At 35.0% G+C, this 18,347-nt stretch overlaps 1 protein-coding gene across 2 annotated transcripts in view; it reads right to left on the reverse strand.

Moving 5' to 3' along the window:
* The window catches only part of STAM2 (signal transducing adaptor molecule 2), a 44,297-nt gene that overhangs the window by 12,039 nt on the left and 13,911 nt on the right, over window positions 1-18,347 (reverse strand). For both annotated transcript variants that reach the window (XM_058548978.1, XM_058548977.1), the window contains exons 2-8: window positions 14,329-14,413; window positions 12,712-12,787; window positions 12,500-12,598; window positions 11,423-11,569; window positions 9,551-9,620; window positions 8,768-8,954; window positions 2,316-2,410 (exon numbers count right to left, since the gene is read on the reverse strand). In XM_058548978.1, the coding sequence (XP_058404961.1) occupies window positions 2,316-2,410; window positions 8,768-8,954; window positions 9,551-9,620; window positions 11,423-11,569; window positions 12,500-12,598; window positions 12,712-12,787; window positions 14,329-14,413 (759 nt within the window). The remainder of the gene's footprint in view (window positions 1-2,315; window positions 2,411-8,767; window positions 8,955-9,550; window positions 9,621-11,422; window positions 11,570-12,499; window positions 12,599-12,711; window positions 12,788-14,328; window positions 14,414-18,347) is intronic.

Consider the following 18,347-nt stretch of genomic DNA (forward strand, 5'->3'; position numbering starts at 1 on the left):
AAGTAAACTTTAAGTTCCTCAGCATTTACTTTGGCATTTTAGACATTAATTTTATAAATAGCCCGTGATCATCCATAAGAAAAAAAAAGAACACCCTTTAAACAGTCATCCCATTTCATAATCAATATACGTTATTACATATGTTCATTCATTCATACCACAAATACTTATTTAGTCCTCACCATGCCAGGCATTGTTCTAGGCACTGGAAATACACCAGAGAATAAAACAGACAAGAATCTCTGCCCTGATGGAACTTACATTCTAGTGGAACAAGCGAGTTCTATTAACAGAAACTCTTCTTATAGGCATTTTCCAGAAAACTGAGTGTTACCACCAGAGTGAATAAATATATAAGAGAGTAGAGTATTATCTAGTCAGCTAATTTCAGAGTTAAATCTATGAGCTCCTTCTACACTCTTTTCTTGCTATAAAAAAATGTATTTCCTATATAAACAAAATAAAGCAACACAAAACAAAACAAAAAATCTTTCATAAAGAGGCGAAAAATAATTTAAAAATATACATATCCAGAAAACTATTTAAATGTTCACTGGAATACTGCTATAATGTACTATACTTTAATAAAGTAAATTTTGGTAAAAATAAAATTACAATAAAAATCTACATAACCAAAGGATTTTTAAGTCCCAACAGTTAGCCACTTATTTCAAATATCTGGTTAACTTTCAAATATGTCCTAAGGAGCAGAACTCAGCATAACGTGAGGATATACCGAAAACCCAGAATATTTTTTACTTTTAAAACTACAGCTCAATCTCTCCAGCCTATGCCAAAGGGAAATTGTTATATAGGATCCCCTGAGCATGTTCTATCAAGTTATTAAAAACAGTGTCTCTAATTTTCATATTTACTTACACAGTCAGACTAGAGGAATAAAAAGTATAGAGTGGTGGGCCGGCCCCGTGGCTTAGCGGTTAAGCGCGTGCAATCCGCTACTGGCGGCCCAGGTTTGGATCCCGGGCGCGCACCGACGCACCGCTTCTCCGGCCATGCTGAGGCCGCGTCCCACATACAGCAACTAGAAGCATGTGCAACTATGACATACAACTATCTACTAGGGCTTTGGGGGGAAAAAAAAAGGAGGAGGATTGGCAATAGACGTTAGCTCAGAGCCGGTCTTCCTCAGCAAAAACAGGAGGATTAGCATGAATGTTAGCTCAGGGCTGATCTTCCTCACCAAAAAAAAAAAAAAAAAAAAAGTACAGATTGGCAAAGTACTCAGTATTCAAACGAGTATTCATCTCCCTCAACTTCATTTTAACTGAATGCCTCACTCTACCCATAAAAAGGTGATGTTACACACAATGCATAGAGCTTTCAATTTAAGTGCTTTCTCTAGAACTGGTAACGATTAGCATAGGTATGTCCTGCAGTGAGTCAGTACAAGTACATTGTAAAGGGAGACTGGCTGACTACAGAATCCTGGAGCTATCACCTACTAGCCACATAACCCCTCAGCCTCAGTTTCCTTATCTGTAAGATGGAGTAACAAAAGTACCTATCTCACAGACTTGTGAAGATTAAAGGAAATAGTGCAAGCAAAGGACGTTGCACAATACCTGATAAATGAGTGCTCAAACACCACTGAGCTGTTTTATTTCTGATCATCACCATCATTAATACTATTATTAGCTGTTGCTACACTTAGCTCCCCCCACCTCCCGGCCTGCAGAACAAATGGAAGCTTTCTCTGCATGGTTGACAGCAGTGGAAGGGAACTTTCTATGGCTGCAAAACTGAGTGAAGGCCAGAGATCTGAACCAGGAACCTACTGTCTTGATTACGTTGCTTTATTATTGTCTCTAGTTCCCCAGGATCAAATCAAGGTAAGGAAAAGTCTAAAACTCAGGAATACTCCAAGCCCCTGTAATCACACTCGGCACTTGTCAACCAGCCCCACCCCTAACCCCCACCTCACTTCAATACTGTGGTTCAGTGATGAATAACACCAATATTCTTTGTACTGAACAGACACAAACTGCTTTGTAAACCATAATTAGGTTGATTTAAATATTTACATGGTCATCACAGATTATTTTATGCTTTATATGTAACTATGTACATTAATGCTCAAAAGATTTAAAATATCATAATAAGGAAATAATTTTTGGAATTGACCTGGGATAAGTTAACCCCTTAATTTAGTAAGAAGTAGGTTAAATTATATTGCCTATAAATAAGTGATTTAAAACAGGAATTAACTGCCAATCTACTTTACATTCAAAACTGAACCATAAAATTCAAGTGTAAAAAATTTTAATAGATTTAACCTTCCCTAAGATTTAACTTACCTGCCTCAGACTCTACGTTTAAATTAGTTGTTACAAAATTAGATGGGAAGAGTCCTATTCCTCTGTGATTTTCTCCTTTCCACCAATTGGCATCACTGAAAATACAGTACAAAAATGACACCTGTTCCTCTACATTTTAGTACATTACTATCAAGAGGAATTAAAATAAAAATTCAATTTAGCCTACTTTGAAAATACTAGTTCATATCCAACTATATTTAAAAGTAGTTCTTCTTAAACTTAATAAAAGATATAGAAAAGCACAAATAAAACAAACATCCATATTCCCATACTTAAATTTAGAATCAATTAGCAACTGGTCATATTTGATTCTTGGCTTTAAAAAAAATAAAACATTATAGATAACACTGAAGTCTCCTTTATCAACAATCCCAAGTCCCAATCCCACATCCATCCTATCACACCACCACCATAAAGCTGGTATGTAGCCTTCCTGCCAGTGTATATTTTATTCGTTTACATATATCTATAGCCAACTCAATAGATAAAGATGTTAACCATTATAGACCTTTTTAATTTTATATGTTAATACTTTCAGATCTTCTTTATCCCTTTTAAATTAAAGATTCATCACATGAATGTGGAATATTTGATTTATCCATCCCCATTCAAATGGACATTTAGGTTATTTCTAGTCTTTCACCAGTAAAAAGACTAGGATAATGATCATTCTAGATTCTAGGTCACACATGCCACAATTCTCTTGGTTTATTCCCAGACATGATGAACTTGCTGGGCCACAGGATATAAGCATTTTTCACTTTACTAAATATTGCCAAATGTTCCCTAAAGTGGTTGCGGCAATTCACCATCCTCCTTCCCTCAGCAGCAAGTGGGAATGTCATTTCCCTCACACGAGTTAACTGTCCAAGCAACACTTGGTATCAGGCAGAAGGGAAATCCTATCTCACTGCTGGCTCATTTGCACTACCCGAGCATCCACATGTATTTTCTGGCCATTCAGATAGTCTCCTCCATGAACTGCTCCTTCACGTCTTCTGTCCATTTTCTTTTTCCACTGGATCATTTGTCTCTTTTCATAGATCTATAGGAGTTCTTTACATATTCTGGATACCAGCTGTTTGCCTGAATTATGCAAATACCTTCTCTCAAACTGTCACCTGTCTTTTAACATATGTTTATGGTTTCTTTTACGGCATGGTGTTTTTTGTTCCATGTAATCAAATTTAATAATCTTTTATGGTTTACACTTTTTTTTAAAGATTTTATTTATTTATTTTTCCCCCCCAAAGCCCCAGTAAATAGTTGTATGTCATAGCTGCACATCCTTCTAGTTGCTGTATGTGGGACGCGGCCTCAGCATGGCCGGAGAAGCGGTGCGCGCCCGGGATCCGAACCTGGGCCGCCAGTAGCGGAGCGCGCCCACTTAACCGCTAAGCCACAGGGCCCTACGCTTTTTTTTTTAAATCTTTCTCTATCCTTGAACTCCTGAATCTAATGTCCTATATGCTTGTTCAATAATTTTAGGTTTCCTTTTTTATCCCTCTCCCATGTTAAGGTCTTTAATTCATTTTGAATGATATTTTATGTACTGTGTGAAGCTGAATTTGATTTGTACTGTATAAAGAGCCATTCACCCCAGCAAAATTTATTGAATAGTACTTCATTTTTTCTACTGATTTATGATATCCTATCTTTCAAACAGCAAGCTGCTATCTGTTCATGAGTCTATTTCTGGATCCCATTCTCTTGCAATAGTCTATATATTTATTTACTACAGCTTATTAATATGCCTTGATACTTGGCAGGGAAAGTACCCTCTCTATGTTATTGTATACATTCACATTTCTATATTACTGTTCAAAATAAAACGTTTTTAAGTGCTCTGAAAAAAAGTCCTTTTGGGATTTTAATTGGAAATGCACTGAATTCATGCATTAATATGGGGAAAATTAAATCTTTCTAATATTAAAGTTTCTTCACCATAAACATTGTGTTTCTTTCTATTGATATTTATATAAATAAATATATATATTTATATTCTTTTATATCTTTCAAATAATTTTATAATTTTCTCCATAAAGTGCTTCCATATCTTTGTTAGGTTTATTTATTCCTAGATCATTTATAATTTTTGTTACTACTGAGAATGGCATTTTCTACTTTCTAAATAGTTGTGATTAAAGCATGCCACTGATTCTTGTATGCTGAGCTTATATCCAACCACTATGATGAACTTTTACCAGTTTTAATAGTTTGTCCATTGATTCTCTTGGACTTTCCATATGGACAATCATAGAATCTAGAAATGATAATTTTGTCTATTCCATTCCAAAAATTTTACTTATTAAGCAGGCATTCTTAAAGACAAAATTTCAGGATGAATTAACTTCTGATTCTGAAACATCATTTTATTTAAAAAGTACCAGAAAGATATGAAAGAACTATATATCACCCAAATTCTTAAAACCAGAAAATAATTGCTATATTGACAGTTGTAAGATATCGTATCTGCTGATGTCTACTTAGGATAAGAAATTCTCTTTTATACAAATGCTTTTTTAAGTTGAACTTTCCATTTTAAAAAGGAAAGCTGAACTTAGAGGAATTTTTATATAAAACCAGAGAACCCAAACCTGTGAAATGGATGCACGGATTTTATTTGAACCTATCGACAATTTTATGCGCAGCCTTCCTTAGTGATCCTACTAATGAATGTTAATTTCCCTCCCAACCATTACTATAAACTCTTTGATGAAACATAAAAGTAGGAAAAACAACCAAAAGCCATGTCAAAACATGATGACTCCTTCCCAGCTCTAACCCAGCTCTATATTCTCTCCACTGACAACCAGTTGACTCTATGGAATATTAATGGCAAAAAACATTGTTCAATTTTAAATTCCTAAATTAAGGTAACTTGACACTGTAATTTTACATAAACTGATGATTTAAAAAAATTTAAATGCAGTATTTATATTTAGAGATTTTTATATTAAGAAAGAATAAATCACAGCTGAGTGAAAAATGATGTAAGTGTAAGAGACATAAACTTTATCTTCAACAAACTGATATTCAGCTAACATTTATGAAAGCCTATCAAGAAGATAGTGACAACAGGCTAAGCACTTAAAGTTATAAAGATAATTAAGACAGTTTCTGCCTTCAAGAAATTTAAAATCTAGTACAGTATTTTTCAACCCTCACCTACCAACTAAGAACATGTTACCCTACTCTACCTTCTGGGATTCATTTTCTCCTTCCCCCTTCCTCCCACTCAGGGAAGTGCTGACCCTCTTCAGAATCAACTCATCTAGTAGGAGAGACACATGTAAAGAAGTAATTACAATACAGTATGAGACATGCAATCACTTATGTTCAGGGAACTACAGCAGCATAGAGAGGGAACTCCTAACTCTACTGGGAACTACAGGCAGAGAAGGGTTTAAAGGCTTCTCAGAGGATGTAAAATCTGACATGGGTTTTGAAGGTTAAGTAGGCACCCACCAGGAGGAAAAGGAAATTAGGGCTATGGAGATAAAAATGACATTTGCCCTGCTGCCATTATGGATAAGCAGGAAAATAAAAGTACAAAGAAAGAAAAAACTTTGCACATGATATAAACAAAGAACAAAGTTATCCTGTCTCATTTTAGATCTCAAAATAAATGAAAACCTGAGCCTCTCCTTTAAGCTACTGATTTCTTAACTAAAACAACTTATCTGCTGACTTTTGCAATGACAATGGCTGAAGATAAGTGATGCCCTTTATGGGTATGACAATCATCTGAGAAAAGTGCTATTTCTACCACAAACATACAAATAGTAAACCTGGAAACCTTGGTGATTTTGTGGGAGTCTTTTCCTTAAAATATCTGTTTTATTTTTCAATTTGGGGAGTTAATCCTTCTAAACTCTGGACTCCCTTGCAAATCTTCTTTGCAAGTAAAGGTCCTTTTCTTTTCTAAAGGCATTTGCCTCTTTTGACAGGGCTTTCCAGGCAGAGAGAACAAATGTACAACGCCACAGAGGTCTAATCACAACATGGCATTTTTGGAACTGCAAGAATTCCACTGGATTATTTGAAACAGTACATACAGAACAAATAAGGAGTGGTGAGATAAAGCTAAAAATGTAGAAAGTGAAAAGCTTTTTTGGTATACTGTTAATAAGAAATGTGTACCTTTTCTATCAGCTCAGTGTTTCGTAAATAGAAGTCCAAGAATGATGTATTTTCTAGGGACTTCAAGTTCTATATGAGAAATTTTTAATTTTGTCCTTTCATTTCCACAGCAATATAGAAACAATGAACATAGTCACATTCTGGATCATCCAGATGACCCCCTCTCAACTTAAGATGGGGCCACTTAACTTTAGTACCCAAGTTTGCATTTGTGTTTTAAATCTCGCCAGTGATAACCAATTACCCAGAATGACATTTAACCTATACATGTTGATGAGCATGTCTATGGCAATTTTAAGACTGCTGTCATTTTGACGACAGGACACCCCAATCAAACTACGTATTGCATCATATTCATGTTGAATTCTCTCAACAGTTACAAAGAAAAAAGTTCTCTTTTGTAGTGATAAGTCTCAACTGAAAATAGTTTTATATGAGTCTAAGTTATTAATGAATTTGTGCTTTAATTAGACATCAGTGAAAAAGACACATGTGGCATAATAACATAACCCTTTACTCGCTGCAAGCCTGTAGACTGTAATATGTATATAATGCCACACGAACACCAATGACGTCAAGGGATACAGTATGTACAAAGGATTCACAACAGGAACAAAAGAAAAAGTCAGAGGAGAACTTAGTTATCACAGCACAGGGTAGTACAGACCTGCTGAAGATAAGTGAAGTTCCTATGCCATTGATCAGTACTCTACTTACCTTGTGAGCAGCAATTTATTGCAGAAAATTTTCTTATTACCTAAAAGTAATGCTCAAAATTTGAACCTCAGAGCAAAAACTACTCATTTTGTAGTTTTGTTTCTATTTATTTTATAAATGTCTTTAATTTTGTAGTTGTATAAGAGTATCAGAAGTGCAAGCCCACGTTCTTTTGTAAATATTCTAACTAAAACTATACCACGAAGCCTGACATTTCTGACGGACAGTGTTCAGGCCCACACTACCTCTTCACCTTAACATCTATTTACTCTCCTTCAGGGATCATGTGCTCCACTCCAAATGATTAAACAAAAAACACAAACTTTTAAAGAAAAAAATGATTATTTTCTAAGTGAACATAGTGTTATCTTGACTACCTAAGAGATCTTCCTTTCCCTAGTCTCAATTTCTTGCAAAATTTTTCCTGTTCTGTGAAAATCACTCCAAGTTCACCTGAAATGGACCCCCTGAATAAGCCTTCTGTCCCAAATCCTTGCACCAGGTGCGAATCTGCTCTCTTCTGGACCTCAACATTGTCTGTTTCATGGAATTCACAATCTGCACTCCACATAATTTCCTGCATGGTAATTTTAACTCCTTTACTTTATTCTAGGTTTTATGAAGACAGATTTGTGTCTTCATTTTTTATTACAAACAGAACCTATTACCTAACATTTTCTCAGTAAATATTTACTGCAGCAAAGTGAAACCATTTTGTGTATCTACCCATTTAAAATTATGCTAGACTAATGCATCCTTACTAAGTTACAGTCCCGTGTCGCGTAACAATGGGGATATGTTCTGAGAAGTGCGTTGTTAGGCAATTTCATTGTGCAAACATCACAGAGTGTACTTACACAAACCTAGATGGTAAAGCCTACCATACACCTAGGCTATATTGGTACTAATCTTATGGAACCACTGTCGTATATGCGTTCCGTCATTGACCAAAATGTTGTTATGCAGCACGTGATTGTATTTATAATAGATACCAAATACATCTGTAATCCATAGCAACAAGCTGTTAGGTCTCACTCTTGCAAAATTTCATCAACCTTTTTAAAAAGCAAAGTAAAGAATAGAATTAGGCCCAATATACATAGATATAGTCTTTATTACAACTTTAAATGATAGAGAAATTGTAAGGGAGAGTACAGTAGCAGATTAAGAATTGGGCAGGAGCTGAGCATAGCTTTTGGTTGCTTTGATCAAAAGTAACATAGCTATATTTCTTCCTAAAGTTTTCTTGCCAGTAATTTTGGTATACACAACTCCCAACATAAATGCATTCAGATGACTGAATATTTGTTTCCCAATTGTGATAATCAACAATATTATTTAATACACCTTTTATTCAGACATAAAGAATACTTTACAACCAAATTTAACAAAAGAATATGAAACTCACATTACCTAGTCTTTTATTATAGATAAAAACAATTAAGATATGAAAAGGTTCTATTATGATTTAAATACACCAAAGTCAAAGAGCTGTATATCCAGGATTCTAAACTAAGGATATTATACTTAATAACTTCAAAATATTCCAAAAGTAAAGATTTAACACATACCTGTCATCCAAAACAATAATAATTTCACCATGTTTAAACGTGAGTTCATTGTCCTCAACGGCTTCAAAATCATATAAAGCTCTCACTTTCCTTGCAACTTTATTATTTAACTGAATATCTGCAGATGGATATAAGGGTTTTGTTTCTGTGTGCTGCTGCTTTTGCTCTTGCAGTGATAATTCAATAGCTAGTTTGAAAAATTAAAATGCAAAAAACAAGATAGCCAGAATTAATTCTGATTTTTTAAAAATTTAAAAAGAAATATTAGATAATGTAATATTTAATAAGACTAAATCAAGTGAGTATTATATTTGTCCAATTACATGCTAAACAGTTAACTTTCTTGGGGAGAGGCGGGGCAGGGCAGAAAACGATGACATTTTTTAAAATAAAGTTTTTGCTCATTCCTTATTATCACAGTCTGTCATATACAGCAGCTATTATTTTTATAGCAAACAGATTGTGACATTATAATATGGGTAGCTTTCCATATAGGACAAGCCGTGAACATATTTCTGTGCTTGACTCATAACTTTGGCATTAAAGAAGAGGTGAAATGTAATCTCTCCAAAGGTAGGACATTAAATACATATTATTGACAAGGATTATGAATTAAAGTAATCTTATGTCAATTGTTTTCCCTTCTTTTCAGACCCTACCAATTTTTGGATTTGAGGCAAAATACTAAAAGTATACCCAGTTTTATTATAATTTTTATTTCAACAAAATGTTCTGGTAAGAACGTTTTAAGCAACACTAAATAACACATGCTTGATCATTTACCTTTAGCTATGTCTTCATCTTCTTTGTTTTTGTTCGATGACGTGCCATTCTTGGCAGCAGCTGAGACAGTCTGTAAATGTATGAGTGAAATGAACATAACTACCCTTTCAAAGAAAACACAAGCTCTATAATTACTCACACATGTTAATTAAAAAAACTGATATAACTAATAAGTTTCATTTAAAAGTGAAGTTCTTTACGATAATTTTAAGTAGTTGTTTTCAAATACTAAAATGAAACATCAGAATTCTCAAAACATTTTAAACTTACAGAGGGCACGAACTGGCTTACATTTTGCATAAATCTTAGCATCTAACACAGAACTTGGCATACAGAAAGTACTTAAATACGAATCTTTCCTGATTGCACTTCCTGATCTCAACCATCCAAGGTCCTTATTCAGTGAGAGGTGCTATATTGCTACAGGCATAGAGCTACTCAAGAAGTGGCAGCAAGAAGCCATGATAATTACTGAAGAGAAGAGGAGAGAGGACAGAGACAGCAGGTGCAGTTTTTTTTTTTTTTTGTGAGGAAGATCAGCCCTGACCTAACATCCATGCCTAGCCTCCTCTTTTTTTGCTGAGGAAGACTGGCCCTGGGCTAACATCGGTGCCCATCTTCCTTTACTTTATATGGGACGCCGCCACAACATGGCCTGACAAGCGATGCATCAGTGCGTGCCTGGGATCCGAACCCAGGCCACCAGCAGCGGAGCGCGAGCACTTAACCGCTACGCCACGGGGCCGGCCCCAACAGGTGCAGTTCTAAGAACACGTGTTAAGCCCTCTTTCACTACTCATTGTGTTTGAATAGTAGTGGCTCTTAAGGCATAGCAGAGGACTAAGGAAGGTCATGCTTAAATTCAAAGGCATGGAAAACAGATGTTCAGGATTTTGAACCATCAATCAGTCCTTTAACAGAGATTTTTAAGAATGACATGTAGAAAAGACAGAGAAGGAAAATACTTGCTTTTTGTTACTTCTAAGACTTTTATCCCAAAATTCTACCTTGAACCCTTAGGCCTGGTCAGCTATAAAGACTCTTTTTGGCTCTTTAGTTTACAGTCTAAAATAAAAAAATGTATAGTACTCCTCTTCGTCTCTTTCCCTAGCCCATATCCTCATATTAATTGGAGGGCAAGAGGCACTGAGAGCAAAACCGAAGATAGTGTTTTTCTCCCACAGACCTAAATAAACAGCCCACTCTGTGACTCATTATCCCTGCCTCCACCTGGTCCTAATAAGCTATCCCCTAGCTCCCCAGATAAATGTCTAATCTTATAGTTACACTCATCTTATATGTAAACCACTCACTCCAGACATATTCTTGCTTCAACAAACAGGTCTTGAGCTTTCTCAATGCCATGGATTTGTTCATGTTACTCTCCAGATATGACCTCTTCACTCCTCTTACCTATTGAAATACATTCCAGTCTAAAAATTCCACTACCTCTTCACCTTCTTCACCATCCCAGTCTGTGGTTACCGCTCTCTCCCGGTATCTAGTCTTTGTACCCCTAATCCATATTTGTCACTTATAATTTAGTTATTTTTCACATGTATATAGCCACTCTTCAAATTTAAATTTGTTGAACATAAGGGCTCTCATACATCGATGCCTTTTGCATGACTCTAGACTTAGACTAGCACTGAACAGATTATTTATGGCTGATTCACTTCTCAAAGTTCTGATATGCAAAGAAATTCACTCAACAATTAGAATGTCTACTAAATATAAGGCATTATGTTAGACAGGCACTTGGAGACTGGAGGTGGGTAATGATGATTAAGACAGACCTTGCCTAGCTTTTACATAAGAAACATACCTTCCCAACAGCATAGGGTCAACCATGGGTCTGAATCAATCTCTTACCTGAGCGCCTGCTGGAGGAAAAGTAATTCCTTCTTCTTTCATAGACTTAATAGTTGCAGATATTAGACTAAACTGAGGGTCCTTCTGAAATTCTTCTGACCACTCCACCATTAAAGATTTCAGTTTTTCACATACTTTAGGATGAGCCTTTTAAAGAAAAGGCAAAGGAAAAAGAAACCTACAGTTAAAGTAAGTACTTGACTTATTTAACAATTACCACCAAAATTCTCTTTAATTATATGAACATCAACAAAAGTCCAGCAATCTCTAGCCTAGCTGAGTACTTGATAAATGCCTATTTACTTTTTAAGATACAGCTGTTTCTTGCAAAATTACCCTTTTGAACATCAATTTCTAAGTCTTACTATAATGACAACAAATCTTTTATATTCAAAGATTATTTCTTCTCTGTTTTCTTAATATTCTCAATATTAGATTAAACTTTTTATATCAACTAAACTAAAATTCTGGGGTTTTTGCCACAAATAGCATGAGAATGGTGCTTCAGAATTTCTATCGCAAAGAAATCAATAACAACAGCCCTATCATGAAGACCCCCTCCACCCTGCTCTAAAATAAGGCCTCCTTTGCTCACCATCTCCAATGGGAATCAGTACAGAAGGGTGGTTAGTTTGGGCTCTGGAGTCACAGAAACCTGGATCTGAACCTCAGCCATGCCACTTACTAGCTTCATGACCTTGGACAAGTTACTTAACTTCTCTCTAAGCCTCAGTTTCCACATCTATAAAATATGAATGACAAGAGAATCTAACTTCTAAGGGTTGGTAAGAGCATTAAACAAGATCGTACATGTAAAATGCTTAAAGCAGTGACTGCTTATTAACCCACAATAAAGATTAGTTGTTTTCACTAGTATCTATGCTTTGGGGAGGAAAACAGTTTTTGGTGCTACAAGTGAAAACATCAAATTTTAGAACAGGAAGTATATTTTATTTCAAATTTATCTAAAAATGATTTCATTTATAATACAATTTTATTAATGCTATATATAGTTAAAATGATATACAGTATATGTATTTTTAAATGACTTAAATTTCTTCTCTTTTTAAAATTTACCTTATTTTTTATCACAGCACGTACTTCTGTTGCAAAATCACGGGAACATACTTCTAAATGAAATAGCTTTCCACAGTTTGCCACACAAGCCCCAAGAAGCTATTAATTAAAATAAAAATCAATATACAAATGTTGAGATATATCTTACTTAACTTACTGAAATAAATACACATTTAAAATTTGAGTCAAATAATAACACGACTTTTACTTACAGTTAACGCCTGCAGAGCAACATGCGGAACCTTATGATTTACCCTTTTCATTATGGCTTTTAGGCAATCTTTTGCTCTAAAAAAAAAAAGGAAGAAGGTTAAGTATTCAGAATTTCAATTCAAACCTTAAAAATATAAGGTTATTCTACTACCAAGTAACTTTAAATTTAAAAATAAAATCCTCAAACTTCACTTTGTTAAAGGAATAAATCTATAAAATAATTTTATACAATCTTTTGCTAATAGACTTGTAGAATTTTTAAAAAAAAAGCTTGTTGCGAAGGTTGTATATTCCAAAATCAAGAGCCAAATCATTTCAAAGGTCAGTCAACATAACAGAACTGTATCATAAATTATCTTTTCATTTCTTCAAGACAGACTTAGCTTTCAGACAGCAAATTCTTATCTTGAAAAAAACAACCCAGTAAGATATATAGTCATAAAAGATTTAATAATAAACATGCATGAATGTACTTTGAAAAGCTGTAATGTTAAAACAAATGCTTTCATCAGTGTTCTAAACTATAATCGATCAGTTCAGTTTAATTGCTGCATTCTCCCTCAAAAGCACCCTTTTTTATATTAACTTTTTTCATTATGATGTTATTATATTTACCTATTCATTTTTTTTTCAATTCCTACCCCAGTTTTTTTTTTTTTTGAGGAAGACTGGCCCTGAGCTAACATCTGTTGCTTCCTCCTTTTTCCTTTTTTTTTCCCCTCCCCAAAGTCCCAGTAGATAGTTGTATGTTATAGTTGTACATCCTTCTAGTTGCTCTATGTGGGACGCCACCTCAGCACAGCTTGATGAGCGGTGTGTAGGTCCGGGCCCACGATACGAACTGGCAAACCCCGGGCTGCTGAAGCGGAGCACATGAACTTAACCACTATGTCACCAGGCTAGCCCCCTTATTCATTATTACTTTTTTTTTTTTTTTTTTTCCTGAGGAACATCAGCCCTGAGCTAACATCCATGCTAATCCTCCTCTTTTTGCTGAGGAAGACCGGCTCTGAGCTAACATCTATTGCCAATCCTCCTCCTTTTTTTTTTTTCCCCAAAGCCCCAGTAGATAGTTGTATGTCATAGTTGTACATCCTTCTGGTTGCTGTATGTGGGACGCGGCCTCAGCATGGCCGGACAAGCGGTGCGTCGGCGCGCGCCCGGGATCCGAACCCGGGCCGCCAGCAGTGGAGCGCATGCACTTAACCGCTAAGCCACAGGGCCAGCCCACCCCCTATTCATTATTGAAAGGCTTTTTCAGTATATTACCTATTATATTATTTATCTACTCGATTATTAATTAAAAAGGCTCCCATACATGTCTAAGTCACAGAAGAATTCACTAAATAATTACCCTATTCATTGTTAACATGTGTCCCTATTGTGTCAAGGCTTTAATTATGTATTTTAACATATCTCAGGTTTTCAGTCGAACTCTTTTCCAACTGTTCTTTCAGGATAACGTTAATCCCATAAATCCAGCCACCAGGATCTCTTTACTTTTATCCCCCAAAAGTACTTAGTGAAATCCCATTTTCCTTTCAAAATTACATCAGGAAAAGAGACACAGGTTATTAAGCTCCTAGACATTCACTGGGCACGACTGGGCATCTTACCCATTAGGAGTGCTTCCAACTTTGTCACATATGTCCATAATAAGACTCCAATCTTCCGCAGTGTTGTACTCATTTGTGGCTTTTTCTGTAAGATATCAGCATATACAAAAATTAGGACATGTCTTATGTAACACTAAAATACCAAGAAAGACACAATAGTTAAGAAGCCCTATCTTTTCTTTTGCCAAATATAAAAGAACTACAAAAAAACTTCAGAAGATAGAGTATACTTTTACTAATTTCAATTTTAAACTGTATAATTAAATGAATTAAATGTTCTAAGATACACCAATAAAATGTCCTCTAAATAGCTTATAATACTAAATAGATTACAAATTATCAAAAATCCTATCCAATTCTCATTTGGAAGAAAGCCTTAAAAATGTGTCATTATATAAGAAAACATGGATTAAACTATTCACTGAAGCATTGTTTTTAAGAGCAAAAGAAAAATGGATTAATAAAATACAGTAAATTCATACAATGGAATGTGAAAATGAGTTATACAGAATTAAATGTACAAAAATGTATAAATCTCAAAATGTAATGATTTGTTTTGGCTTATGCTGAGTTAAAAAAAGCTAACAGTAGAATATATAACATTCACATGAACTTTTTAAACAGCTTTATTGAGATATAATTCACATCCCAATATAATTCACCCATTTAAAGTATACAATTTAATGTTTTTAATATATTCATAGAATTGTGCAACTATCACCAGTATGTAATTTTAGAACATTTTCATCACCCTAAAAAGAAATCCATACCCACCGGCAGTCACAGTCCATTCTCCCTCCATATTCCCCACCCTAGACAACCCCTAATCTACTTTCTGTCTCTACAGGTTCTTATTCTGGACTTTTCATATAAATGGAATCATGCAATAGGGGGTCTTTTGTGACTGGCCTCTTTTATTTAGTATAATGTTTTCAAGGTTCATCCATGTTGAAGCATGTATCAGTACTTCATCTCTTTTTATTGCTGAATAATATTTTATTGTATAGATATGCTTCATTTTATTTATCCATTCACCAGCTGATGAACATTTGGGTGGTGTTTTTTAACTTTCTGACTAATATGAATAATGCAATGCTACTATGAACATTTGTGTACAAGTTTGTGTGTGGACGTGTTTTCATATCTCTTCGGTATATACCTAGAAGAATTGCTCAGTTGTACAGTAACTCTATGTTTAATGTTTTTAGGAACTGGCAAACAGTTTTCCAAAACAGCTGCACCCTTTTATATTCTCACCAGCAATATATAAATGTTGCACATAAAGTTTTAAAACACTCAAAAATACACTGTATTTTCTAGAGGTACATAGGTAATAAAAATATTAACGTATGCATGAGAACAATAAACATCAAACTGGATGTGGATAGGGGGTCAAAATGGTACACAGGGGCTTAATTGTATTTTTAAAATTTTGTTTTAGTTGTATAGTGAATATCCAGAGAGTCTTTATTTTATTCTCAGCACATTTTTGTGGTCTGAAATATTTCATGATTAAAATAAAAATTAAAAAGTAAATTTTTAAAAAGGATGATCAGATTTTACTTATTTGTGCCTTCTCTCTTTTTTTCTTGGTGAGTCTAGCTAAAGGTTTGTCTATTTTGTTGATCTTTTCAAAGAACCAGCTCTTGGTTTTATTAATTTTTTCTATTGTTTTTTTAGTCTCTATTTCATTTATTTCTGCTCTGATTTTTATTATTTCCCTTCTTCTACTGATTTTGGGCTTTGTTTGTTCTTCTTTTTCCAGTTCCTTTAGGTGCATTGTTAGATTGTTTATTTGAGATTTTTCTTGTTTGTTGAGATAGGCCTGTATCGCTATAAACTTCCCTCTTAGAACCGCTTTTGCTGTATCCCATAAATTCTGGCATGTCGTATGTTCATTTTCATTTGTCTCTTAGTATTTTGGTGGTGAACATGATGTAGTCCATGCAGAAATAGAAGTACAATGATGTACACTTGAAATTTTTACAATGTTATAAACCAATAAAAAAAAAAAAAAAAAAAAAAGGATGATCAGAGGGGCCAGCCCGGTGGCGCAAGTGGTTAAGTGCGCGCGCTCTGCTGCCGTGGCCCGGGGTTCGCCAGTTCAGATCCCAGGCGCACACTGATGCACCGCTTGGCAAGCCATGCTGTGGCGGCGTCCCATATAAAGTGGAGGAAGATGGGCACGGATATTAGCCCAGGGCCAGTCTTCCTCAGCAAAAAAAGAGGAGGATTGGTACATGTTAGCACAGGGCTGATCTTCCTCACAAAAAACAAAAAAAAAAAGATCAGAATATACTGACAATTATGTTGCTTCTTTTACTCTACTACTTTTACAAAATTTCAATATCAAAAGATACGATTTTTTTGCGGCTAATATAGAAGAGTGAGGATATAAAAATTACCACTTTAGAAACATTTTCTTCATGCCTTTTCCTCTTTTAATAAATATATCCTATAATTTCAGATATAGTCAAACCTGGGTACTATATACATATAGGCTTATCACAGGGATAAGCAGGAAGAATGGCAGGAATCTAGAGTAGTTCCTTTTTTAAAGGCAAGATATAATAAAGAAGCCAAAAAATAAACAGGCTTATTAGCAAACAGTCATACTTCACAAGTATGAAAGAGAAATACAGAATCCAGTTAACCTCAGCTAAATGCTGAAACTCACTTTTAAAAACCAGGCAAATTTCCTAACACTATTTATGGATAGAAAGCAACTATTCTGACATATGAGATGAAATGACAAGCCAGAGATTTTAGAAAAGTAATATATTTTTGCCTACCATAAGTTCTAGACTCAACCACCAAGCTATGTAGGTGGAAACATATCTACTCAAGTCCAGCTTTTTCCCTTGTACAAAGATGACTAATTCTTCTACACGGAAAATCAGACCAGGCTGTAGCTTTTCGAGGTTTAAAATTCTTAACTATTTCTTAATTACATATCTAATAAATTCAGTGAATTCCCAAGTACAGAGAAGAAAAAAACTCCTAATTCTACTACCCTCTTTTAAAACTGTGATGCATATCTTTCCAGACTTTTTCTCTATATGTATATGGAAAAACAATAAAAATGTATGTAAAACTAAATAAAACAGGATCATAGGTATGAGGTATCCAAAGAGAGCACTCAAACACTGATAATCTCTTCCCTGCCAAAGTTATAAATAAGTTGAGAAACAACACAAAGAATGAAATATCACTGTTATTACTATTAGAAGCATTAGGTGTACTGGACAAATGCACTTGCTAATAGTGAACACAGAGGTGGGCACGCCTTAGCACTAGACAGGGGCAGACCTCTCCCTGCAGGGGTAGGCCCTGCACCACTTACTCCATAGACAAGGAAATGAGAATGGCTCAATGGCTGTGGAAAGACTAGCTAGCTCCTACATGGACAAGGGGCATCATTAGGGCCAAGTACTCTCAAATTTACCAATCAGATAAGTCATTACACCAAGGATGAAGTGAATAAAGGAGCAGGGGCAGACTCAGGGTGACACTAATGGAACTCCTGTCTCAGGAAGGAAACCTCAGGGGTAGAGAAAAAGTATTTCCCACTAATATTGTGATTATACTAAATGTATCATTTCCTAACCTGCATTTCCACTTATCATAAACATCTCTCCACGTTCATAAATATACATCTATACCAATATTTTTAACAGCTGCATGATGTACCATTATATACAGAATGGCCACAAAGTGCCTATACAAGCTAGTGAGAAGTTATCAGCAAACTGTGGTTCTAAATCCAGCAAGTACTCAGCCTGTCTTCTTTGCTATACTCACTGGTATCATTCATATTGATGCCCCACATAGAATAACTACAAAATAATTAAAAGAGGTCTAGATTTCACACATAGGCCCTTCTGTAGATGTTTCACAGCATAAATAATCTTATCTACCATCTGTCTCTGCCATCTCTCTCCCTCCCCTCAACCCCTAGAATAAATGTAAGCTCCATTATGGCAGGAATTTTTTGGCTTTGTTTTGTTCACTATTATTAT

This window comes from Diceros bicornis, chromosome 10, assembly GCF_020826845.1.
Source record: "Diceros bicornis minor isolate mBicDic1 chromosome 10, mDicBic1.mat.cur, whole genome shotgun sequence".
In the NCBI taxonomy this organism is placed as follows: Eukaryota; Metazoa; Chordata; class Mammalia; order Perissodactyla; family Rhinocerotidae; genus Diceros; species Diceros bicornis.